This window comes from Mauremys reevesii, linkage group 18 (genome assembly GCF_016161935.1).
Source record: "Mauremys reevesii isolate NIE-2019 linkage group 18, ASM1616193v1, whole genome shotgun sequence".
In the NCBI taxonomy this organism is placed as follows: Eukaryota; Metazoa; Chordata; order Testudines; family Geoemydidae; genus Mauremys; species Mauremys reevesii.
Window position 1 is genome coordinate 31,830,353 of NC_052640.1, and position 25,795 is coordinate 31,856,147.

General features: G+C 52.0%; 1 protein-coding gene across 2 annotated transcripts; it reads right to left on the bottom strand.

The window, feature by feature from the left end:
* Positions 1 to 1,074: 1,074 nt before the first annotated feature.
* PES1 (pescadillo ribosomal biogenesis factor 1) lies at positions 1,075 to 25,396 on the bottom strand. 2 transcript variants are annotated; one of them, XM_039505637.1, is made up of 15 exons: positions 25,152 to 25,396; positions 24,311 to 24,390; positions 17,518 to 17,671; positions 16,571 to 16,680; positions 12,472 to 12,643; positions 11,962 to 12,051; positions 8,663 to 8,779; positions 8,282 to 8,359; positions 7,747 to 7,836; positions 7,432 to 7,562; positions 6,790 to 6,915; positions 6,278 to 6,462; positions 5,895 to 6,028; positions 4,582 to 4,749; positions 1,075 to 3,525 (listed from the first exon to the last, which is right to left on the bottom strand). In XM_039505637.1, the coding sequence occupies exons 1-15, from the start codon at positions 25,173 to 25,175 to the stop codon at positions 3,442 to 3,444; spliced, it is 1,743 nt and encodes a 580-aa protein (XP_039361571.1). In that variant the 5' UTR covers positions 25,176 to 25,396; the 3' UTR covers positions 1,075 to 3,441. The 2 variants fall into 2 exon arrangements, with proteins under 2 accessions (XP_039361571.1, XP_039361569.1); XM_039505635.1 differs by having other exon boundaries at positions 5,895 to 6,031; positions 25,152 to 25,393.
* Between the last annotated feature and the right edge of the window lie 399 nt (positions 25,397 to 25,795).

Genomic DNA, 25,795 nt, shown 5'->3' on the forward strand with positions numbered 1-25,795 from the left:
GATGCCCTCAGCTGTCTAACCTCCACCCTCCTCCTCTATGTCCCTTCATGCAGCATAAGCCACCGCAGCTCCTGCCATCTCTCTGCATCATCCTCTCCCACATCTCATCAGTCACACCCACTAGAGCTAGTCAGAAAAGGGGGGGAAAAACACATTTTTAAAAAATGTACAAATTAATTCACTTATTTTTCTTCAGCAGGGTTCAAAATGGGTCTATTTTTAAAAAGTATTTTGCTAATTTTTTAGTTTGGGGAAAAATTATATTAAAAAGTTAACAAAAAAATAGGGAAAAGGGGGAGGGAGAAAAGAAGGAAAACCAAGAAATAAAACTCAACCACCAACAAATTTAGATAGAAAAGTAAAAAAGAATTTTCTGAAAGGAAAAAAAAAGCTTTATTTAAAAAACAAGGCTGTTTTTCTATGAAAAAAATCACTTCATTCAAAAAATTTCCTTTACTTGTAGTATCAACCAGTCATTGCCTTCTTACATCTCTCATTGTGTTCCACTGCTGCAGTTTAACGGTGGATGGTTTTGGGGGACATGGTTTGTATGACAGACATTGCTCAGAATACAATGGTGGTGGTTTGAGCAGACTGGTGTGAAGATACTGAGATGTGCTGAAGCAGGCTGGGGCATGGGTCTTTTCAATTGAAACTACAATCCCAATTACAGGAGTTTGGTGGCTCTGTGTAGCTTGTACAAAATACACCCAAGTAGGTGTGGTCTGCTCAAGCTAGGCCCCAGGCTGGCACAAGAAGAAGGCTACCAAGCAGCAGAGTGTGGTCTGGAAAGCATTACTCTCTCTCTTGATATACTGCCCTTACTTTAAGCAGAGACAGAAGACACAAAACTAGGAGCCTGCTTTCACCCCATATTGCTGTCCAGACTGTTTGGATCCCAGCTTTTGGTTCAACACTTGATAAAAACAGGGGCCATCTGCAAAATACAGGTTTTAACACCCCGCCACATGACAGGTACTAAAGTTTATGAGCAGAACTTAGCTCAGGTTGGAAGTAGAGTCCAATCTTGCATGCTCCAGCCAGCCACACCCTTATCATTCCCTTATGATCTGCAATATAAAATCAGAGGGCTGGGCCCTTGCCTAGACGTAGAAACTAATCAGTATTCTTAACTGTGCAAAATAATTTCCAATGGCAGGACATTCACAGGTGGAGTATAGCAATGCAGAGCTTTTTACCCATTCAGGCCCTGTGCAGGCTGGCGCACCTCAGACATCATCCATTGCTGTCTGGCAGGCATTTGGTGAGGTTGCCTGCCTCTCACTGCATGGAGCCACATGACAAAGATGAGCAGCTGCCTTGTATACCAGGCCCCTATTGATTTCAATGGCAATTACTCAGAGCAGCAGCAGGGCTAGATCCAAAGCTAGTAGATGAGGGATGAAGTCTCCATAGCAGCCCTCTCTCGGTTCTGGGTCAATCCGCCACTGCATCCACAGGACTCTCTCCAGCTCCCACGTTTATAACCTTTGCCCCTTGGCTCATCTCTCAGAGGGTGAACATGTGGAACCTGCATGACTGCCTACACTTCACGGAAAGAGCATGCCCAGTAACTCCAATACCATTGGGCAGATCTCCCTGGCTCCTTTTAGCTAAGCTGCTCCTCACTCTGGCTGGCTGCAGCTAGAGAGGCAGTGTAGCCCAGTAGATTGAACACTGGAATAAGATTCAGGAAACCTGGGTTCTATTCCCAGCACTACCCCTGGCAGGCTGACCTCACCTCCCTGTGTCTCAGCTTCTCCAGCTGTAAAAAGAGGATGCTATGGACCTCTTTGAAAGTGCTGGAGAGCTGATAAGAGCTAGGGATTATAAAACCAGTGACTCCTCACCACTGCTTCTCTCCCTTTCTTTGCACCTAAAAACTCAAATACTGCACTATAAACATGTGGATCACCCCCTCCCCCAATAAAACCCCCGCAAAAGGCATACGTTACGATTAACTTAGTTAGCACAGTTCCATTTGCCACGTCAATGAGCCGTTGGTGTTGCAACTAAAGGGCAGAAGTATGGCAAAAGAGCAGGGTGGGGCCCTGAGAGTGGACTAACACAGTGGGACTATGGAGAAGGATGGCCACTGAAGATCTAGGACTGAAACCCTGAGTCAAGGCTCTGCTTTGCTAGGCTGCCTGGGGGATCTTGGGCCAGTCACTTGGTATCTCTGGGCTACAGCCACAGAGGAACCTAGGCCTGGCCCACCCTTAAAACTTATGGACCCAGCTACATCGCCCAGAGCCGCAAAACACCCAGCACGGACACAGCTAGGGTGAGGGAAGAATTCTTCTGCCAACCTCGATACTGCCTCTCTGAGAGGTGGAATAAGTACAGCCACAGACAGCCCCCTGGCCTCGCTGTAGGAAGTGTCTGTGCTAAAGGGCTACAACTGCAGTGCCGCGGCTGTGCTGCCGCAGCCTGTCGCATAGACAAGACCTAACGGTTGCTTTAGGTGCCTCAGGCCAACATTTAGGAACCTCCGAGATCTCCAACCCTGCTGCTCAGATGCCATCTAATCCCGATGGCACCGCAGTGTTTGCAAACGGGCACCTGAAACACTACTCCAGCCCTGCCAGCACCAAACAGGAGGGGACAGACCCTGTGGGAGACCAGCTGTGAAAGTTGACTTTAATGAAGTACAGTAAAAATCAGTCATTTACAGGCCCCTGTCAGAGGGGAGCTCAGGGGCAGGGGGGAGGGCCAGCTTTTCCCAGGAGGCCCCACAACCTGCCTGCACTGGCTGCAAGGGACGGTGCAGATCCCCAGCCTGCAAAGCAAACAGCAAAGGGACCCTCCCTCTGAGAGCAGCACCTGCCGCAGGCTCCGGGGTGCCCAGCCTGCTGGAGGAGCCCCAGCTCAGGGCCTGGGCTAGCTCACCCTGGGTCCCGCTTTTATCCGTACCCAGAGCCCCAAGATGCGTGCCTGCACCAGGCACAGCCTCCCCTCCCCTGACCTGGGGAGAGCTGCTGACACTTAACAGGCCATTCGGCTTCTCTGGGGACCTCTGGCTGCATCCATGATCTGCTGCAGCCACGGGAAGGATTCTTCCCTTTCCACACCCCTCATCTGCCTACCTGGGGGCTCTGCCAGGAGAGACCAGGTGGGGGATATCCACTGCTCCCTCTCACCCATGACCTGTTAGCACTGGAGTGGGTGAAGCAGACAAAGGACAATCCCGCAGCCTCGCCTTGGATGGGGTCCCGGAGGATGGGGGAAGAGGCTGGTTTTGTTTTTAAATAGAGGGGATAGGTGGTAATTGGGGGTGTCCCCAGAGCATCGACAGAGCTGAAGGTCACAGCTGGCCACATGCTGGTGGCTTCTGTTGTATGGCCTGTCGTGGAGAAGGCCCAAGGTACAGCCTAGAAAGCAGGTCTCTCGGGCCAAGGGGCAGCTCCAGTCCTGGAGGGAGGGCAGAGCCTGACAGCCCCATCACTCCCGTCGCACCTTCTTGGTTTTCTTCGCTGATTTTGTGGCAGCATCATGAGCTTTCCTCTTCTCGGCAAGTCTGGTCGCCTGTGGGGTGAGAAGCCGCCCAGATTAACTCCTGAACACGGTTGACAGTTCTTCCCCGTGCCTGCTACAGTCATGCTAGAGCCAAACTCAAACCCCCTCCAACACTGGAGGAGATGATACTTCGATCTCAGCCTCCGGGCCAGGCCCACCCACCCCTAGCTCTGGGCCTGCTGCTGGATCAGGCCGGTTAGCTAAGTCACTCACTAGCTCTAGCTTTGCTTTTTTTTTTTTTATTGGGGGGGGGGGGGGAGAGAATGCTGACTCATGGTACACATCACTGCTATGGACACAGGCCTCCTGGGACACCCCAGGACCACATCAGGGACCTAACCTCGCTGACTCCCAGGCCAGAGCTCTCCACCAAGCTTAGACTTCCACCCACCCCAGCAGGCAGTGAGAGCTGTGGGGACGGGGACGGGGACGGGGAGGAACTCAGATGCTCTCGGGGGCGGAAGTGCCTCCAGTAGCAAAAGGCTCAGTCTTGCTCCCATTTATTCAATGTTAGCAAGCCCCAGGTGAAAGCCCCAAGGGCCAAGTCCAGAGGTGAGGTCCGGGGTGCGTGTACATTACAGACCAAGTGGGCCAGGGGAGCTGTTGTGGAAAAAGCCCCCCTCCCCAAGAAATTTACACCATCATTTCCATTACTGCTGAACCCAGGCCCAAGTATCCGAATGCACAATCCTCCCTCAGTGGCTTCTCCTGTTCTGTATACACCACAGAGAGGCAGCATTGCCTAAAGGACTGAGCACAGGGTCGGGAGTCAGCAACTCTGTTCTAATCACCGTGGAGGCTTCAACCCTCCCTGGGACACGGAGCAAGTCACTGGCTCTGTGCCTCAGTTTCCCCATTTGTTAAGCAGCACTCTCCACTCCCCCAGTGCTGTGTCATCCCCATCCACTTAGAACTCGCTGCAGCCTGGCTCAGTTCGGGTAACCCACCTCTCTTCACCAGTGTGCACTTTGTGGTGGGAGCAGGCCGAGTGTTAAGGCCTAAAGCCCTGCTCTAGTGACCAGGGGGCTCATCCCCATGCTGGGGAGGGAGCGCTGGCCACAATACCTCTCGGACTTTGCGCTTCTTCCCGAACATGATTTTCTGGTAGAGGTACTTCTCCCTCTTCTTCATCATCATGATGGCGAGACGCTTCTCCTCGCTCTGCTCCTCCTGGGCTGCTCGCTGCTTGTCCTCCAGCCGCACCGTGCCTGCTGACACCTTCACTGGCAGCTTCTGGGGAGTGCACAAGAAAGCCATTTACCTCAGACGCCCCCTGCTTCACCCACTGCAAGGGACTCCACCCCCAGCCCTGCAGACGGTGCTGCCCATTCCTCAGCAGGGTGGCCCTATCCTGAGGGGACCCCACTGCCGAGCCTGGAGCAGCTGGGGGAGCATGAGCTAGAACTGCCTGCAGGTAAGGCGGAGGGCTGAGTAAGCACCCCACTAATGAGGTGCCATTAATGTCATGACAGAGAATGCGCCAAGGTCCCTCCTGGATGTGCTCAGAGTTACCCTCACAGGAATTAAGGCAGAGACCGTCATGGGAAAGAGGGCACGTGCCCAGCACCACCAGCAGCAGGAACTTTAGCTGTGCTCCCTCAGCACTGCACTAAAAGGTTATTGAAATATGTTTCCTTTTTTTTTTTTTAGAAAAAATAAGAGAGAAGCAAGCACGGCACCTGTCTGGGGCTTGGGGGAACTTTCAAGGTTCCTCAGACAATGTGTACACACGTCCCTAGAACACATTCGTCCAACACACCAGGGATTGAACCGGGGACCTCCAGAGTCAAAAGCATGAGCAGCTACTGCTTGAGCCAACGTTCCCTAGCTGGGGCTGTGCAGACTCCTGTCCTCTGTGGACTGGCACAGAGGGGCACCTGTCCCCTTCAGCCTCTCATGAGCACACACAGCGTCTCGACTTTGCACGTGCGCGTGTAGCAATGGTTTTTGCTATGCACGATCACTATGCAGATTTCAGTGGGGCTGGAGAAGAGTGGTCTGGATTTAAGGGCAGGTGCTAGCCCTGGATAAACTGGCCAGACCAAGCTCAGACCCCAGCCCGTTCTGCAGGAGCCCATCAAAGATTAAGGAGTGAATTTATTTAAATCAAACAAAACAGAAAAATCAACCTCAAGCTCCAAGTCCTTTGCTCAGCCCCTGCTCTCTCAGAAGGGGACATCACCTGCAGAGACTGAGTCAAAGGGGAGTGTTCTGCACTGCTGAGCAGGGGGCTCAGAATGGAAGCCATACAGCAACATGCCTCCAGCAGGTGCTACCCTGAGGGGGCTGAGACGGGGGGGCATGGAGTGTGACCAGAGCTGCACCACAATGGGGATGTCCTCTTCAGGGCACGTTGGCTCCATAACTATGCACGGTACCTTTCCCTGGGATCGCTGCTCTTCCAGCTTCTTCAGTTTCCCGTCATCTTCCTTTTCAGAGTGCTCTTCTCCTTCTGAGCCTTCGCCATCATCATCATCACCACTGTCATCCTCCTCCTCCTCTCCGCTCTCTTCTGCTAGAAAAGGCAAGAGAGCAGAGTTACCGTTCAGGATTCTGACCCTAAGCAGAGCAGGAAGAACCAGCCTGGCACGGGCTGGCAGAGAGCCTGGGTGCATGTTTCCCAGGTCTGTGCTCCTAAAGGACCTGTTGGTAACTTGGGACGGGGGGGAAAAAGGAGGGAGGGACTGACACCTAGGGGGAGGTGAAGGATGCCCAAGGTGGGAAAGCTGGCCGGATCCTAGGGACTTGGCCTCCCCATTACCTGGGTTCTCGCCCCTCTGCAGGGCCAGCAGCTTCAGCTTTTCAGGTGGTATGTAGTCCCCAGCCTTCTCCGAAACAAAGGGCGAGAGGTGAGGGGGCAGCAGCACGCTGGGGAAATAATCAGCCACTGGGAGGCACATCTTGGCATTGACAGAGTCGAACACCCACTGCGGCTGGAGGTAATACCTAGGAGGGTGGGGAGAGGGCTGGAGTCAGTGAGAGGGGTGGAGGGGAGGGAAGAGCCAAGAGGAGGTGGATGTGGGTGCTCCATGTTCAGGGTCCCTAGAACATGGAGCAGGCCACTTGCACACCAGAAGGGGATTGGGGCAGACATCTCACTGGGGCCTGGTTCAAAGTGCACTGAAGTCAGCAGACAGACACCCAGGGGCAGCAGGACAGGAACACTGAGGGCAAAGAGCGGGCCGGATGGCTCCAGAGCAGGACGGTCAGCTGGCCTCTCCTGCCACCGGTGCAGAGGATCAGATCTCACCCAGGCAAAGGCACAGAGCTCACCTGCCTATCACCTGTTTCTCCAGGCTGGGCCGGTCGACAATCTGGTGGGTGATGGTTGGGTCCCTCACATCATAGGTGGCACCGATGCACACAGACTTGTCCCAAGACACTTTGCCTCCAAAACACCTGCCCAATGAGAAACACCCATGAATCCGGCTGGGCGGGGAGGGCCCAGCATCAGCTGAGGGGCAGGGAACAGAGTCCCGTGTGGGACACACGGGGGCCTCACCATTTGCAGTGGAAACTTGCAGAGACATGGTGACATCCCACGAGGCTAAGACCGGAGAAGCCTGGATTGCCAAGAGGAGCAGAAATGCAGATCCTCTCCCTCAGCCTTGTTAAGGGGCCCACAGCACCTTCTCACGGCCACAGCCAGGCTCCAAGGCTGCTCCAGGGGAGCCTGTGTACCCCAGCCTCACTGGGTAACTCTCACGGGCAGGGCTCCCCGGAGCATCATGCCTGGGTTAATCCTGCTCTCATGGCTAGAGAGTCTCCAGATGGCTCATGGGCTCCCTCCATCAGTAATATTGCCCTTGCTCCCCACTTACTCCTGGACTTGGCACCCACCCAGTTCAGTCCCCTGGGGAGTCTGGTCTGCATCCTGCCTCCCCCTGAGGGAGGAAGAGTGTGATCGGCACATACCGGATGATGAAAGCTATGGGCTCCCGAGGCACCTCTCTGTTCAGGAAGAACCGCAGCCCCTCAAACAGCTTCTTCTGCTTCTCTACTGCCTCCTGCTCCTTCTTCCTCGCCGCCTCCTGCTCCGCACTCTCCTGGCCAGAGCAAGGTGCTGTGAGAAGCTCCTCTGCCCTCCCCTCCCCTCCCCACATGCCAACCCTAGACAAGGAGAGGGACAGTGGGGAGCCCCCTCCCTCGTGGCTGTCCCTGCCCTGCCAGCCTCTTTTGAGGTGTGTGGGGACTTGGAGCAGTGATAAATTCAACCTGCTGAGCTCTTACCCCATCCACGGGGAACTCATCCACCTGCACTTCGTCCTCTGGGTTCGGCGCTACCACTCGGGCTAGGCTGGCACTCAGAGCCGACAGCTTCTGCAGTGGGAAAGACCCGCAACACGTCTCACGCAGCTCCTCGTATGGGGGAGGCTGCTCGGAAAGGTAGTTAAGATCCCAGGGCAGGACCTCCAGCTGCAGCCAATACCCAAGGGCTCAAAGGAAGCCCCATAATGCACCTGGTCTTTTGCATGGCACCAGGGAATGGCTCCCCTCTAGCCCCTGCCTCAGAGATCAAGGTCCCTTTTATTTGCATGGCTACAAACAATACCAAGTGCATCAGGGAGCGGGGCCCAGCTCCCCAGCCAGGGCAGCCAAGAATGGCAGGGTCTGCGCCCCCCCCCAGGGCAGCTGGGGAGTGTCCAGCTATGAAGGATCCCCCAAGGAGGGGCAGGGTTCATGCTTGAGGGGATATGTGGCTCAGGGCCCATTAACCAGCTCCAGGGTGTCACGTAGGGTGCCCATGCCAGGCAGGGCCTCTCACCTCCATGTAGCTCTCCGAGTCCATGGCGTACGCCTGCCCCTCCTCCGGCTTCCACTCTGCCTCAGCCTGGCCGTCAATCTACAGAGGGGAGAAGGGTGAAGGCAGGGCCAGAGTCTGGCATGATCCTGCTGCTTCCTTCCCCAGCCTCACAGGCATCACCACCCTTCCAGCAGGATCCGACCCTTCTATGCTCACCCACAGCACTCCCGCCCCACCGGTAGGGTCACGCAGCGCAGCTGAGGACAGGCTGGCGCCCCAACACTAAGCACCCGGGCAAGGGAAGAGCCTGGATCACACTGAAGTCCCCCAGCCCTGCTGCAACAGTCACCTCTCCCCTTGGTCCCAGGCTCATAAGCCCCGGCGGTGCCCCTCGCCCCTCACCTTGGGGGGGTAGTGCAGGTTGAGGGACTGATAGAGGCGGAAGTTCACAAAGCCCAGCAGCGTGGTGTAGAACTCCGTGAAGGTTGCCATGACCCTGTAGTCCACGTCCGTCGGGTGCTGGAAGAGACGGTGGGAGTTCAACCAGGGGCATCAACAGAGCTTGGGGGAGGGGGGGGGAGCAGTGATAACCAGCACCTCCCCCACACACAGCTTGGGGTGGAGGAAGGAGAGTTCAGCTCTCTAAAGGGAAGGCCGCAGGACACCTGGGTTCTCTTTGCAGGTCTGCCATTGACTCACTGCACGATCTTGGGCTGGGAAAGTCTCTGCCTTTCTGTGTCCCTCAGCAGTGGCACTGGAACACTTTTTACAGTGGGGGTGCTAAAGGATAGTGGTCCCCAATTACCTTGCTCCCCCCCTTATCCCTGTCTGCACCCCCCAGAGCTGGGGCCAGGAGTGGCTATGGCTCTGCGAGAGGAGGATGTGGACAGGGACAAGGGGGGCATGGCTGGGACCATACCTGGGGGCAGGAGCAGAGCCCCAGGCATGGGTCCTGCAGCTGGGACTAGGCTCATAGCCAGGCGCGGAGCTGATGGCAGACGGGACCCCGCATGCAGGGCTGGGAGCAGAGCCTCAGGCCCTGCAGCCAATACTCAGCACCAGGGCCAGAAGCAGAGCCCTCAGACTGGCAACCAGGGCCAGCAGCCAGGCTGGGGCCAGGAGTGGAACTGGGTGGCACTCCCTCCCCACCCCTCTGGGGGCTGACCCAGGCCTAAGCTTCACGCCCCCAAAATGTTCCTCAGCACCCCCTAGGGAGGCACGCAGCACAGACTGGGAGGCCTCTGGTGTAAAGCAACTTCTCACAGTGAAACCTGGGGGTGCTGTAGCACCCCCGCAACCCTAGTTCCCATGCCTGGGTCTCTCAGATAACACCACTGTACCCCCCCCGCCCTGCACACACAAGCCTGAGAGCTGTCTGCCTGGCAAGTGCTCAGCCCCAAGACAACTGAGCTGGGCTGTCTCCCCCGCACCAGGGACAAGGTGTTGTTCAGCCCTCCGCCTGGGGCTGCTCCCGTGCACAATGGGCTAGGGAGAGCTCAATCTCCAGGCAACAGCAGGAAGAAACTCACTGACCCTGCATTATAGACTCATCCCCCTCAGCCAGCGTTCACAGGAGCTGCCTCCATGCCCCAGGCCAGCCATTTCCAGGCTGCTCATTAAGCACTCTGAGCAGGCACTGCAGAGAGGCAACAACCTTGGGAAAAGGTGGGCTGATGGGAGGGAGCCTGCAGAGTCCCTCCCTACCCAGTCCCCTAGCAGGGCAGGGTGTGATGCGTTAGCATCAGAGTAGTCCCTAATGGCACTGCCCGCATGTCACCCACACGCTGTCCTGGGAACCCCAGGACAGCCAAAGAACAAGGGAACCCACACAAGAGAGGTTCCCCAGAGCATGGCAGACCTGCAGTTGCAGCCACGAGAGGACGGGAGGTTGGTCTTAAAGCACACGACTAACAGGGAGGACTCCTGGGTTCAATGACCTGTGGAGACCCTCCACGGGATCACCAAGAGAAAGTGAAAGGCATAGAAGGAGTGCCTGTGGCCAAAGCCCTGGATTGGGCAGGTTCAGCTGGAGATGGCTGTACAGCATCTCCGGGACTGTCTGCTGCTCAGTCTGGAGGGGTCTGGCAGATCTCAGGAGAGGCCCCAGAGTGACTTAAAGATCAGCAAAGGTCATTGATTTCCAGTCAACTGGAGGAGCACAATACAGATCCCCAGGCAGTAAATGAATAACCCAGCAGAGACATAGCTGAGGGGAAGGGGGAAGAGAGAGACCTTCCTGGGGCAGTGGGAACTAGAAATTGAGGTTGATAGGACATGTCAGAAGGGAAGCGAGCAGGATCTTCAAAGAGGTACTCTAGCTCAGGCTGAAGTTCTGAGCCTGATGCAGGAATCGTAGCGTGAAGCTCTCTGGTCTGTGTCATACAGAAGGTCAGACTACATGATCATAGTGGTCCTTTCTGACTTTCACTCTATGAATCTATAACTAGAGCAAAACCAAAGGGATGACCCAGTGGCCAGCATTCTAGCCTGGTCTTGAGAAGACCTGAGTTTGATTCCTGCTCCGCAACAAACAGCCTGTGACTTAAGACAAGTCACTTAGTCTTTGTGCCTCCACTGCCCACCTGTACAATGGAGATGAGAGCCCTCTGGGCAGCGCTGTGGGACTCGGATGCCATGGTAACAGGGGGCCAGATAAGTATGGAGAGAGATTCAGCCAGTGGCAAAGTGAAATGCTGACAAGCAGGGGACAGCCGGGGCCATTCAGCCTTAACTCTGCCCCCTTGTGCACGTGCATCAAAAGTCCGTGACAATATGGTCACCCCGTTGTCACTGCAGGACCCTGCTCTGTTTGATGCCCATTGCACCCTCATATCACATCTAACCTGCGCAGCAAAGAACAGTCCTGTTCATAGCACCTCACAGCCTTCATCTAAAGGAGATTTTCCAGAAGATGACATTTGCAGTCTAACAGCCTGGCTCCCCTCCTGAAGCCCAGACACTAGCATCCCCATCCCCAGCTGCTCTCCAAGTCCCAGCTCCAGCACGACTGAACTGGAAACAAATCCCAGCTTCTGTGTCAAGATGATCACAACAGACTCTCCCCACCTTCACTGGCAGGGGGCAGGCAGAGAGCAGCAAAGGGTCCCCCACACTGCCAGAGACAGCTCTGACCTCTACAGAGCAGTGCAGTCTGCCTGGCCTGTGTGGAGACAATTAGCAGCTAATGAGGGACCCTGGCCCCAGGATTAGGGCTGAGACCCCACCCCACCTCCCCAAATGCTCTGATGGGACCAGCTTTGAGTCTCCACCAACCGGAGCTGTCTGGGAGCTGGTGAGCTCACTAGAGAAGGCTCTGTTCCTCCTTCCATCCCACTCACCACCCAGCCCCAGTTAATCTCTGAACTTTAATAAGCCCAAGAGGAGAACAATGAGCCAGCACCAGGGCTGCTGACTAGTGCATGCAAGGTGGTGACTCTGACCCAGAGGCAGGGGCGAGGCTGTTTCAGATGGTTCCCTGGCATCAGGCCCAGGATATCCTGGCCACCATGTGCCAAGCTGCAATGCAGGCCCTGGGGGGCAGCTCAGCTACAGCAGCTTCAAGGAGCCAAGCTGCCCACTCCTGGGACCACCCCCCCACATACTGATGGAGGGATACTAGAGCCCCCCCCATCTCATTCACAGGCCTTAGGGACGTTGGGAGATGGACAGACACACACAGGAGCAGATCGGACGCTACTCACATCGTGGGCAAAGGCATATGGAGCAATCCAGGTGATGGGCTGCCCCAGCACCTCGGCCTGGTAATAGATCCCTTTGATGGACAGGAACACCTGGCAGGAGAGCAAAGGGAGAGGAGCTAGAGAAGGGGGTGGGGTGGGGGGAAGGGGGCACAGCCGCTGGCAGGAGACAGCCTGTCTAGCACACTGGATCCCACATACATTCAGCCCCCCCCCCCCGCAGCCTAAGCAGGGCTCTCAGATCTGTACTAGGCAGGAGACTGACATCCGTTAACCCCTCACTATCCGGGGAATGAATTTTTCCCAGAGCACAAGCTGACAACAGCATAGTGTTGCCCTGCTGCAGAAGGCCTCTCACCCACCCCTCCATGGGAACTCTCAGGGCAGGCATTAACTGGTGACTAGATGCTCTCGAACCGAAGGCATCTCTGAGCCCAACTGCCCAGCCAGCCACAAAAGGGCGCCTCTTGCGCTGCCGGGGGGCGAAGGGCCTGCACTAGCAGGGACTCTCACCTTGCGCAGGGAGCGGGAGGCGATGATATAGTTGAGGAACTCCACAGTGAGGCGGCGGCACAGCTGGATGGTCTGCACGTGGCACTTGCCAGTGCGCGGGAAGGTGGCAAAGAGGAAGCACATGGACAGCGCGTCATCCAGGTCCCGCAAGGCATCGATGAAGGTTGGGTATCTGCAGCCGCCACAGGAGAGAATCCTGGTGAGAGTAGGAGGGGGCTCCGAACAGCAGCATCCTCCCACATGGCTAAGGTGGCGGCACTTGCACCCAGCTGAAGAGTGGCCAAAAACTGGGACCTTCCAACAGTTGCTGGGTGGCCCCTGTGAGCCAAGTTTGGGGCCATCTCAGACCAGTTCCAGAGAGCCGGCTTCCTCATCCCTGAGCTCCTCACTACCACAGCTGCCACCAGATGCCAACAAAGCCATGGGATCTGCAGAGACACTGCTCCCCCTAGTGGAGGTCAGAGTCCAGACCCACTCTGGTGCCATTCAGTAGTGAATACCAAGCCTCCCCAGCCAGGCACACCTACACTTGTGGCAAAGAAGAAACACACAGTAGGGAGGAATGAGATGGAGACAGCCTGGGAAGCTCACTAGTGCAATAACAAATCACGTTCCCTTTGCCTGACTTGTACAAACACCTGCGGCTCCCTGGCTCGTATGCTGTGTGTGTTTGCGTTGTGTACAATGGACGTTTCACCAACCCATGCCACAGGCATTAGCTTGTGAACACTCACTTGGGTCTGTTTATGGTCCCACCACATCTACCATGGACTCCAGTGCCCAGCTGGTCTGCACTACTATTGGTGTTACTGTGACTGTCCGTACCCTGATACCGGATCTTTACAATCAGCAGGAGGAGAGAGAAAGTCTCAAAGGTATTTAGGCACCTAGGGCACCTTGCTGCACCGTTCAGTGCCAACGACCTTTGAAAATCTGCCCCGTAGGGGCTGCCAGACAACATGGTGCTTTACACACACAGAACAAACCCTGCAACAAAGCTCTTACCAAGAGAGAGAGGAGGCAGCACGGGCTTGGGCTAGGCTGCTGATGTGGGAGTCATAAGACCTGGGTTCTACTCCTGGCCCTGCCGTGCATCTTCCATTCTCTGGCTGTTCCCCTCCCAGCCACTGTCTTGTCTATGTAGACTGCCAGCTCTCCGTCTCCTAGGTGTTTGTACAGCACCTAGCACAATGGAGTCCTGACCTCAGCTGAGGCCTCCATGCACCATCAGAACACAGATCAGCTCTGCTGATAATGGCATGTTGGTGGGTGCGTCCTTTATGTTTCACTGAAGTCACCATGTGACTGAGCAGATCATCTGCATGGTTCACACTCCTCTAGGAGTGGCTCTGAGCATCATCTTTGAAATCACCACTCAGGGAGCGAAGGGGAGCCCATGACACCCTGCTAGGCATCACACAGCCCCCTGGGCCCTGGAACTTGTACTAAGGCTGCACAGGCTCAACCCTGCTTTGCCCCATTGTCTCCAACTCATAAGCAGCAGTTTATAAACATTTTAAAGGGAACGATGCAACTCCCAGAAACAGCCAACTATCCCACTGCGTAGAAAACATAGGAAATATGGCAAGAGACCACCCTGGCTTAACCAGCTCTTCAGTGACCTAAAGCTCAAAAAAAGCATCCTACAAAAAGTGGAAACTCAGTTAAATTACAAAGGATGAATATAACCAAATACAAATATGTAGGGACAAAACTAGAAAAGCCAAGGCACAAAACGAGATCAAACTAGCTAGGGACATAAGAGGAAACAAGAAAACATTCTACAAATACATTAGAAGCAAGAGGAAGACCAAGGACAGAGTAGGCCAGTTTCTCAATGAGGGGGGAAAAACAATAACAGAAAATGTGAAAATGGCAGAGGTGCTTAATGACTTCTTTGTTTCGGTTTTCACCAAGCAGGTCGGTGGTGATTGGACGTCTAACATAGTGAATGCCAGTGAAAATGAGGTAGGATCAGAGTCTAAAATAGGGAAAGAACAAGTCAAAAATTACTTAGACAAGTTAGGTTTCAGAGTTGCAGCCGTGTTAGTCTGTATCCGCAAAAAGAACAGGAGTACTTGTGGCACCTTAGAGAACTAACAAATTTATTTGAGCATAAGATTTTGTGGGCTACAACCCTTTTCATGCTCTCTATGTGTGTATATATAGCTCCTCAATATATGCTCCATTCTATGCATCTGAAGAAGTGGGCTGTAGCCCACAAAAGCTTATGCTCAAATAAATTTGTTAGTCTCTAAGGTGCCACAAGTACTTCTGTTTTTTTAGGTAAGTTAGATGTCTTCAAATCACCAGGGCCTGATGAAATGCATCCTAGAATACTCAAGGAGCTGACTCAGGAGATATCTGAGTCATTAGCAATTATCTTTGAAAAGTCATGGAAGATGGGAGACATTTCAGAAGAATGGAAAAGGGCAAATCTAGTGCCCATCTATAAAAAGGTAAATAAGGACAACCCAGTGGAATTACAGACCAGTCAGCTTAACTTCTGTACCCGGAAAGATAATGGAGCAAATAATTAAGCAATCAATTTGCAAACACCTAGAAGATAATAAGGTGGTAAGTAACAGTCAACATGGATTTGTCAAGAACAAATTGTGTCAAACCAACCTGATAGCTTTCTTTGACAGGGTAACAAGCCTTGGGGATAGGGGCGGGAAGTGGTATATCTTCACTTTAGTAAGACTTTTGATACTGTCTCGCATCACCGTCTCATAAACAAACTAGGGAAATACAACCTAGATGGAGCTACTATAAGGTGGGTGCATAACTGGTTGGAAAATCGTTCCCAGAGAGTAGTTATCAGTGGTTCACAGTAAGGCTGAAAGGGCAAAAAGAGTGGGGTCCTGCAGGGATCAGTTTTGGGTCTGGTTCTGTTCAATATCTTCATCAATGATTTAGATAATGGCATAGAGAGCACACTTATAAAGTTTGAGGACGATACCAAGCTGGGAGGGGTTGCAAGTGCTTTGGAGGATAGGATTACAATTCAAAATGATCTGGACAAACTGGAGAAACAGTCTGAAGTAAATAGGATGAAATTCAATAAGGACAAATGCAAAGTACTCCACTTAGGAAGGAACAATTAGTTGCACACATACAAAAATGGGAAATGACTGCTTAAGAAGGAGCACTGCGGAAAGGGATCTTGGGGTCATAATGGATCACAAGCTAAATATGAGTCAGTGAAACGCTGTTGCAAAAAATAAATAAATAAACAAATAAAAGGCCAACATTCTGAGATGTATTAGCAGGAATGTTGTAAGCAAGACACAAGGTAATTCTTCTGCTATACTTCGTGCTGATTAGGCTTCAAATGGAGTAGTGTGTCCAGTTCTGGGCACCACATTTCAGGAAAGATGTGGATAAATTGGAAAAAGTCCAGAGAAGAGCAACAAAAATGATAAAAGATCTAGAAGACATGACCTATGAGGGAAGAGTAAAAAAAACTGGGTTTGTTTAGTCTAGAGAAGAGAAGACTGAGAGGGGACATACCAGTTTTCAAGTACATAAAAGTTGTTACGAGGAGAGAGAAAAATTGTTCTTCTTAACCTCTGCAGCTAGGACAAGAAGCAATTGGCTTAAATTGCAGCAAGGGCCATTTAGGTTGGACATTAGGAAAAACTTCTTAACTGTCAGGGTGATTAAGCACTGGAATAAATTGCCTAGGGAGGTTACGGAATCTCCATCATTGGGGGTTGGACAAACACCTATCAGGGATGGTCTAGATAATACTTAGTCCTGCCTTGAGTGCAGGGGACTGGACTAGATGACCTCTCGAGGTCCTTTCCAGTCCTATGATTCTATCTTGGAACAAGTCGGTTACATGAGCTGTAGTCATGGGATTGGATGCTTGAAGGAGGCTGCCTGAGGTCAAGTCCAAGCAGTGTCCCAGGTACAAGCCCTACTGCTGCGGGGCATGACATCCCTGGGCCAGCCGCTTGCTCAGATGGATTCTCACTAATCAGAATAAGCCTTCTAAGTTCCAGACAGCCTACATGGTTACCTTATCTGCTATACAGCAACAGGGCTGCTTCACACCGTGCTATCGGTGTCCCAGCCCTGGCAGCCTCCTCCTCACCTCTCCTTGATGATGTGGTCAAGCTTGTAGCTGGGCTTGTTATCTTTCAGCCGCTCCACAGTATTCCACTCGCTTTTCCCGTATGCTTTCCGGAGTTTCCGGACAAACACCTGCAGCAGAGACAGAGAGGCCAGAGGGTTGATACAAGGGAATGCGATCATGTGACCACTTCCCGCACCTATCACACTTCAGATCAAGGCATACAGCACATTCCCATCACTGCCATTACAGCACAGCGTATGCAGATTAACAGAACCACCAGGAAACAGGCCTCAAAACCTGCCTTCTCACAGCACACCACTACATCACACAGTGGCAGTGAGGACTAAGGGGACTTGTCTAAGGTCACCCAGAAAGTCAGAAGCAGAGCAGGGCAAAGAACCCAGGAGTCCTGGCTCCCAGTCCACTACTCTTCAGTGGATCATGCTGCTCTGCCCTTCGGCTCACAGTAACAAACCAGGCACCTCCACCCACTCAGAGTCAAAGCCAATTATTGGTCTCTAGTGTCGATGTAAGCGCCCCACCGCTAGGGCTGCATCTCTTCATGCAGACCTAAAATCCTAAGCAAAGGTCCTGCAGCATGTTAACAAGCACAGCTGGATCTACAGCAACAGACCATCTGCACCAGCAATGACTACTCCCAGGCAGGCTTCAGATCAGCAGCTTCCCACTCTACCAGGCCACCAGCCTAAGAAGTCACACACAGCAGCTTGTGCCTGCCTCCTTTGGTTTCCAAAGCCCAGACTGCCCATGACAAGAGCAGCCCCAAGAGCCATGGCACGTTAGGAATATGCACAACCAAATGGGAGGTGGACAGCAGCCCAGGCAAGGGAGGACAGGCACTCCAGAGCCTGTATGTAGAGCGGTGGTAGGGGAATGTCTCTTTCAAATGGAACAGAGCTAATGTAACTCGCAGGTCTCAGCTGGCCCTGGGCCTCCCAGCCTACCTTATACTCCCGGAACTTGTTGACGATGGGCTCATGAAGGAGGAACTTGATGTCTTTGAGGAGGTAAAAGGTCCGAGCAGCAGTGGAACCTTTGTTCACCTTTTTCTTGTGTTTGGGCTCATGCGGGTAGATCCCCTTCAGGATACACAGACGCCTGTAATACAGACACAGGGGAGATCAGAAACCATACAAAGACACTGGGTGGCTCAAGGCATTGGTAATGGGATGCAGAGCCTTTCACCTCCAAGCCATTGCAGGCCAGGTGCTGCAGAAGTTTATCAGGTGAAAGCTGTTTGGAGGGCTTTGTTAATTGAATGCCACCAAACTATTAATAGAGAGTTAAGGTGGCCTAGTGAGGCCTCGTGCCCTTCCACAAGGTAGACAGTGGGTGGTAAAGAAACCTCTGAAAACCAGGAAATACTCAAGCCCACCCCCTGCATGGGTCTAATGTTTGATTTGGAAAGTAGTTTGGGACATTCCCTGCAACAGACTTTGCAGGATCTGTGCTAAGTCGCCATACACAGCATTGCAGCACACAGAGCAGTAGTAGAATTTGGAACATACTACCCAAGGCTACGCTCCAAGCAGTGTAAAGCAGCACTGGGCCCAACAGTCATTCTCTCATAACTGTTTACAGGAGGATCTGTAAAGTACTGTCATTGTGTGCAGTCTTTCAGAATAAAGATTCAAGCCCCTTCTAAGACAGCTGTGCTACTCAAGGCACTTTCCCAAGAATATAACACACCTGTGTCACAGGTTGAAGCTATGTCTACACTAGAGACCTTACAGTGGCACAGCCACAGAAACGTGAACATCTATGAGCAGATTGCATGGGAGATGCAGGAGAAAGGGTACAACAGGGACCAGCAGCAGTACCAAGTGAAAGCAAAGGAACTGTGTCCAGCATACCAGAAGGCCAAAAAGGCCAACCATCAATCTGATGCCAAGCCGCAGACCCAAAGAGCTTCATTCTATACTTGACAGATACCAACACCCCACAAACCACTGTGGATAACTCCATGGCGCCCGTCACAGGACCTTGGCATGAGCAGCCAAGACAAAGAGGAGGTGAAGGAGGACGAGACACATGTGGTTGGGGGAGAGGGAAGGTCCAACTATGCCACAAGCCAGGACCTGTTTGAGACTCCACCGCAGTCCAGTCAGTCGAGCACAGACGAGTTTAATGCAAGGGAAGGATGCTCAGGTAGGTGTGTAAGTGTATTTCCCATTACAGTGATGGCGCCCTCACAGTGGATACAGCTACTGACTTTTTGCTAAATTACTCGTACTAGGAAGGTAGCAGTACAATGAAGAGAGGTAGCGTCATCTACTTTTCATTTCCCTGTAGCAGGTGTTCTCAAACTTCATTGCACTACAACCCCCTTCACATAACAAAAATTACTACATGACCCCAGGAGGGGAAACCGAAGCCCAAGGGGTGGGGGGTGGGGTGGCGTCAGCAAGTCTAAGTCAGCCCCGCTGACCTCATTAAAATGGGGTTGTGACCCACTTTGGAGTCCTGACCCACAGTTTGAGAACTGCCGCCCTGTAGCATTAGGCAATGGGGAAGAAAGGCATGTGGAGCTGTTTATTTATGTACACAGGGATGTTCCTCGAATCCTCCTGAGAGATCTCAATAAAACTTTCATGGAGGTACTCTGCAATTCTCTTCCAATGGTTTTTTTGAATCTTAACTTTCGCTTTCTGCTGGGACTATACTGGCAATGGCATGTCTGTGTGCTGTATCTGTAGCTGCTGCCATTGCAGCCTTGAGGGATTTCCCCCTCCACACGCAGGCGGAGCACCTGAAGCAGATAAGGAGGAGAAAGATGACAACTCAGGATGACATGTTCAGCGAGATCCTACAAGACAGTGCAGCTATCAGACTGTGAGCACAGGGCCTGGAGGGTAAATATTGCAGACCGCCTGGAGAAGGAAAAAGCAGAGAGAGATGCACCAGGACCATTATGGGGCTTCTCCAGCAGCAAACACAAATGCTGCAGATTCTGTGGTTCAGCTCCCACAGGCTCGCCTCCCTTTGCAATCCATGGAGAATTTCATTACAGAACCTCCTACAGCCCCACCCCCTCATCATTGCAGGTAGCATCAGGGGCCACATCCCCATCCTTGCCCCTCCACCCCAAGGGACATTAAGGATAACAACAGCTTCACATATACAGCAGCTGCGGCTCTCACACATCAGTGTGTGCAACTAAAAACGTTTTCCCCTTGTTACGTTCTGTTCCTTTAATATATTACCTTTTTATTGTATTTGTTTTTAAATCACAGACTTTTTTTGCACTGGTATTGTTACTGAATAAAGTTATATTATTTGGAAAACTAATTTATCTTTATTCGTTCACAGCATATGCTGCAGAGTGCCTAGCAGTTCTGAAAGCACCCACTTGTTACTATATACAGTGGGACACAACCCATAAGATCAGTGACACACAGTGTACGGTAATAATCACAAACGTACACCAAGCACTGCAAAATTAATAGGTGCATTGTCAGTGTTATATTCATTGATGTACATCAAGCACCTCACAGTTCCTAACAGGCCCCAAAATAGCAGGGCCAGGGAGAGCACAGTACACCAAAACGCATTACTGTGGCTCACTGTTAAAGTGCTACTCCTGCGGGAATTTGGCACCAAAAAAATTGAAAAACTACAAATTTTATTTGTCAAAATAACACAAGATAATCACATCAGTTTCAATTATTTTGGTAATTAATTTCAAAATATGTCAGTAAGTATGTCTGTAACAATATAGACAACAAAAAGATTCAGGAAGTGTTTTTTGACAAATAGATTTCTTACTAGGCAAATTAATAGAGAACTTGGAGTAATAATTCCTTTAAACTACAATACAGAACCATATTTCCTGCATCCCTCTGAAGCAGTGCAAAGGCTTCAGGGAGTCAGGGATAACGGAGGAGCTAAGGGAGAGGGAGGGAAGGGACCTAGGTGTGAACATGGAGGGTTGTTGGGTGTGGGTGGGAGATCTCTGTCCGGGCATCACAGCAGCCCCAGGTGGGCAAAAAGTGTAACTGCAGCACATCTCCAGCAGAATGTATTTTCTGCAGAGAGAAAAAAAAATTCTGCAGAATTCCCCCAGGAGTAAAGTGCACTTTCAAATTCTCTGAGCCATATAGCTCCCTGTTGAGCTCTTCTAACAGCCCTTGTTCAAACTCAGCAGACAGAAGTCCACCTCTGCTCTTCATCCCAGCGGCAATTTCCCCCCACCCCCCTTTACTTCACAGATGATACGCAGGACATGGCAGGCAGCTACCACCATTGGGAATTCCCTGCCCCATCTAATCTTGTGAATAAACACCACCAATGTCCCTTCAATCAATCAAAAAGCACATTCAACTGTCATTCTGCACCTGCTGAGCCAGTAGTTGAATCTCTCCTTGATGCTGTTGAGGTGGCCAGTGTACAGCTTCATAAGCCAGGGAAGTAAAGGGTAGGCTGGGTCACCTAGGATCACTATTGGCATTTTAACATCACCAATGGCAATCCACCAATCAGGAAAGAAAGTCCGTGTTCTTAAACACGTAAGTATCATGCCCCTTCCCTGAACCAGCCTACACTGATGTCAGTAAAGTGTCCCCAGTGATCCACAGTGCTTGAACCACCATAGAAAAGTAGTCCTTTCTGTTAATGTACTCTGTGGCAAGGTGGTCTAGTGCCAAAACAGATGGCACGCATATATCCCTATGGTGCCACCGCAGGTCAGGAACTCCATTGCTGCAAAGCCAACCACTATGTCCTGCACATTGCTGAGAGTCACAATCCTAAATAGTAGGGGCCCTGCACACTTGCACGACAATAGCCCCACAGTGGATTTTCCAACTGCAAAATAATTTCTCCCTGACCAGTAGCAATCCTGCATTACAAATTTCAACAGCGTTTCACTCACTTCTCCACCGTCAGCACTGTTCTCAGTTTGGCGTCCCTACCCTGAAGGACTGGGGCGAGCTCAGCACAGTTCTAGGAATGTGGCCTTCTGCGCACGAAAGTGCTGCAGCCACTGCTTGTCATCCTAAGCCTGCGTTTTCATGTGATTCCACCAGTAAGTGCTCATTTCTCAGTCCCAGAATAGGCACTCCACCACATACAGCTGCTCTGTGAACACCATCAACAACCCTGAATGGGTTCTCACTATGTCCCACAGCAATCTGTCCTCCAAGAAGTCATCTTGTTCTCCACTACTTCAGTTCTTGAGGCTCTGTAAAATACCGGAGGAGCATGCGTCCTGTGCTTGCAACACTTGTGCCAATAGTGCAGATTTGTGCAGGCTCTGTGATTCTATCAAAGGTGACAAACAGTGAGGAGGGCTGTGCAAATCTGTGGGATTTTTTTTTAAAAAGGGTGTGAAAAATTATGGGATTTAGATAACATTATGGGATGGAGAAAGTTGCACACTGTGAAGATGACCCTTGCTCCCAGCCACCCTGGTGCGACTCTATTCGACATTGGTGAGGCCTCATCTGGAGTACTGTGTCCAGTTTTGGGTCCCACACTACAAGAAGGATGTGGAAAAATTGGAAAGAGCCCAGCGGAGGGCAACAAAAATTATTAGGGGGCTGGAGCACATGACTTATGAGGAGAGGCTGAGGGAACTGGGATTGTTTAGTCCGCAGAAGAGAAGAATGAGGGGGGATTTGATAGCTGCTTTCAACTACCTGAAAGGGGGTTCCAAAGAGGATGGATCTAGACTGTTCTCAGTGGTAGCAGATGACAGAACAAGGAGTAATGGTCTCAAGTTGCAGTGGAGGAGGTTTAGGTTGGATTTTAGGAAACACTTTTTCACTAGGAGGGTGGTGAAGCACTGGAATGGGTCACTAGGGAGGTGGTGGAATCTCCTTCCTTAGAGGTTTTTAAGGTCAGGCTTGACAAAGCCCTGGCTGGGATGATTTAGTTAGTTGGGAATTGGTCCTGCTTTGAGCAGGGGGTTGGACTAGATGACCTCCTGAGGTCCCTTCCAACCCTGATAGTCTATGATTCTATGACTCACCATGCATTGCCAAAGCTTCCAAAGAGACTACGCATGGTGCACCACACTGTGCATCGACACAAGCACTGCTGGTGAGTATGTGCAGCGCTGATGTCGCACCCCAATGGCCCCCTCCCTCAGGGAGTCCCCAGGAAAGGCAGATCAGCATTGTATGTGGCTAACGCTGTTGCAAACATCGCAAAGCATTTTGGGGAGGGTCAAAGGTGTGTAAGTGGGTAATGGAAGATTCCTTTATAGGAGTACGAGAGGCGGGAGGAGAGAGAAAGAAAAAGCAGAGAACGAGTTAACTCTGCACTTAGCTCCATGTGAAGATAAGTCGCTGGCCCCAGCCCAAGATCATGGGCTCAACAAATAATCTACAACTAATTTACAGCTGCCCAGTTGTAAAAAACACAAACAAAAAAACAAACAAACCACTAAGTAAAGCAAAGCTGCAAAAATAGCAGCAAAACCTAAGCAAATAAAGCAACAATAAAAAAAAAAAAAAAAAATCTCCAAATCCGGGTGTATTTTAAGCAGCCAAAAAGGCCACAGCAAGCCAATTAGAACTGATACCAAAAGCACAAAGGGCCCTACGCAACCCCCCCCCCCCCCAAAGCTAAAGCAATTAAAAAATTACAGCAAGTTACCCAAACAACCTGGGCCCAGGGCAAAAACTCACATCCACCCCTCCCCCTCCTCCTCTGACATTACACCCAGGCCAAGCCAGTTTTAGGTAATGTGTATGCAAGTATAAAAGTGGGTTAGGGCTTGGGGCTCTAATGTTTTCTTTCTTCCCCTAAGTAACATAAAGGCGTTCCCAGCACTCTCTGCTGTATTTTATTATTTTATTAATAAATAATTAAAACTTAAACCCTTGGTGTGGTTCGTCATCTCCTCCCTAGAAAAACCCTGTGGCCCAGCTTAATCAACCGTAGCCCAAGCAAATTGGTAACAAAAATCTGTCACACTGACACAAGGAGACAAGTATACAACTAAAGTGTCTTTATGCCAACATAACTTGCTTTGCCCAAAGCTTGTAATATAGACATGGCCTTATGTACACTTCTACATGCTTCCCAATGCAACACATGGGGATTTGAATCTCTTTGGTGCATCACTTGGGCTTGGACAACCTGGAATTACATGTTTTACCCTTAATAACTTTCCAATATTGCTTCCCCACAGAGAATGGGTACCATATACTAGCTGAGATAGATTCTGAGCAACTGAGTTCAATTTCGGTAGGATCTAAAGTTTGAGCCCCAGGTATGTGCAAAAAAAGGGTAGAAGAACGGTGATTCTGTAAACAGTTCACTAAGGGCTCATCTACACTGGCAATATTAAAGCGCTGCCATGGCTTGCATAGTTGCGGCAATCACCTCCAGGAGGGGCGTAGCTCCCAGTGCGGGTGCACTGTCTATACTGGCATGTAACAGCACTGAAACTCGCAGCACAGAGTGTATTTTTTCACACCCCTGAGTGAGAAAGTTGCAGCGCTGTAAAGTGCCAGTGTGGACATGCACTAAGAACACACACTCACATCTCTTTATATGCTTACTAGCAACCTTAACACAGGCAAAAGACTGAATTGGCTGAGAGAAGCAACCTATATATACACATAAGCAAATAGAATCCCCCCTCGCCTCTAGAAGAGAAATCCTGCAGGGCAGGACTATCACAGAATGGACAACTGTATGTCACATTACAAGTGAACAGAACAAGTCAATATCCAAGGCTGACAATTCAGCACCACTAACCTCACTTGGAAACACTAAACCATTCCTTACCTGAAGTCTGCGAGGCTCAGCTGTAGTTTCTTCCGGGCCTTGTTTCTAGTGATGTAGTTTGTGGCAGATCCCCTCTCGTACTTTAGAAAAAACAAGGACAAAGATTCATTAGTAGACCAGGGGACAGACGTGACCTTGAATTGGGATCACTGAGCACAAGGAAAACTAATGCTTGATTCAGGGACCGTGAGGTGAGTAACTCACCACAAGTATTAAGCAGTCTAATCCACACAGGATCCGAGATACAGAAAAAGATGCTCACCTCCGAATTGAGGATCCTTTAAAGAACAGATCCCTAGGATCTCAGGAATCTATTAATGGCACTAATAGTCTATGGATTATTACCAGAGTGCGGGACACATAGGGGGAACCTACAGCAGCTGAGGCAAGAGAGGGATTTACACGAGGTGCCCTGATACCCAGCTGAAAGCGATTTGTGGGCACCTTAAGAATTGGCAAGTAGATGCCACGAAGAGCACTAATGCAATGGGGGTGGAGGAGTGACACTCCCGATGGCTACCGGGTGCCGGCACGTGCCCTGCGCTTCGCTCCTGCCTGCACAGAAAGGGGCGCACCAGGGCCGGCCCGCCCGCCCGCCCGGAGACAGGGGCCGAGGCGCTGCTCGCAGCGAGCGGAGCCCTGGCCCGTTCGGAAGGCGACCGAGTCCAGCCCAGGGCCCCGCGGGGACCCCACACTCCGCTCGTTCCCTGCGCAGCAGCTTTCTAAGGTAGCGCCGGAGCGAAGCGAGCTCGGGAGCCGCTGCCCAGCGCCGGGAACGGGCGCCCAGCGGGCCCCAGGCAGCGGGGAGGGGCGCGTCTGAGCAGCAGCCCCGCGCCGGTACCTTCTTCTTCTCCAGGCCGCCCATGGCTCCGGCTCAGCCGCGGCCACGCTCCCGCCCGCCCGCCGGCTCTTCGGAGTCTGGAGGCGGCTGCGCCCAGTTTCCCCACGTGGAGCGCAACGTACGGCTCGCCAAGGACCCCACGGGGCGGGGCTGCCCGATCGCTGCCTGCGCGGAAGGCACCATCCAAGCGGCACTGAGCCGAGCCAGGCCGCCCGCCTCTCTTCCGGCGCGGAGCCTGCAGCGCCGCCGGCCCGCGGTCGGAGGAGCCTCGGGAAGGCAGAGAGGGGCAGCCCCGCGGCCCCTCAGGCATGAGTAGGCCAGACCCTGGGCTCGCGGGGCCTGCCGGGATAAGGAAGGGGAGAGCGCGGGGCATGCTGGGGTAGGGGTCCAGAGATTGCGCGGGGCATGCTGGGACGGGGCCAGGGTTTGCGCGGGGCATGCTGGGAGTGAGTTGACGCGGTGCGCTGAGCAGAGCCTGTAGTGGGTCTGTGCAGCTCCTTTGCCAGCCAGCACAATAGCCTGGATGGGGAGCTCATCTGGGCATCTCAGCAAAGGAATTTGCTTGTAAACATTTTAGACGTAAGGGCCATTTGCATGGCTCTCAGACCGTTTCTTCCTCATGTCACGGGGAAAGTTGCTCAGGT

Excerpts from the sequence above, each read along its gene's own strand:
- PES1 (XM_039505635.1), bottom strand. The coding sequence starts at position 25,175 with ATGGGCGGCCTGGAGAAGAAGAAG. Across the intron at positions 8,780-11,961 it reads CATATGCCTTTGCCCACGAT|CACCCGACGGACGTGGACTA; the intron begins GTGAGTAGCGTC and ends CGTCTCTTCCAG. Across the intron at positions 6,463-6,789 it reads GAGAAACAGGTGATAGGCAG|GTATTACCTCCAGCCGCAGT; the intron begins GTGAGCTCTGTG and ends CCACCCTCCTAG.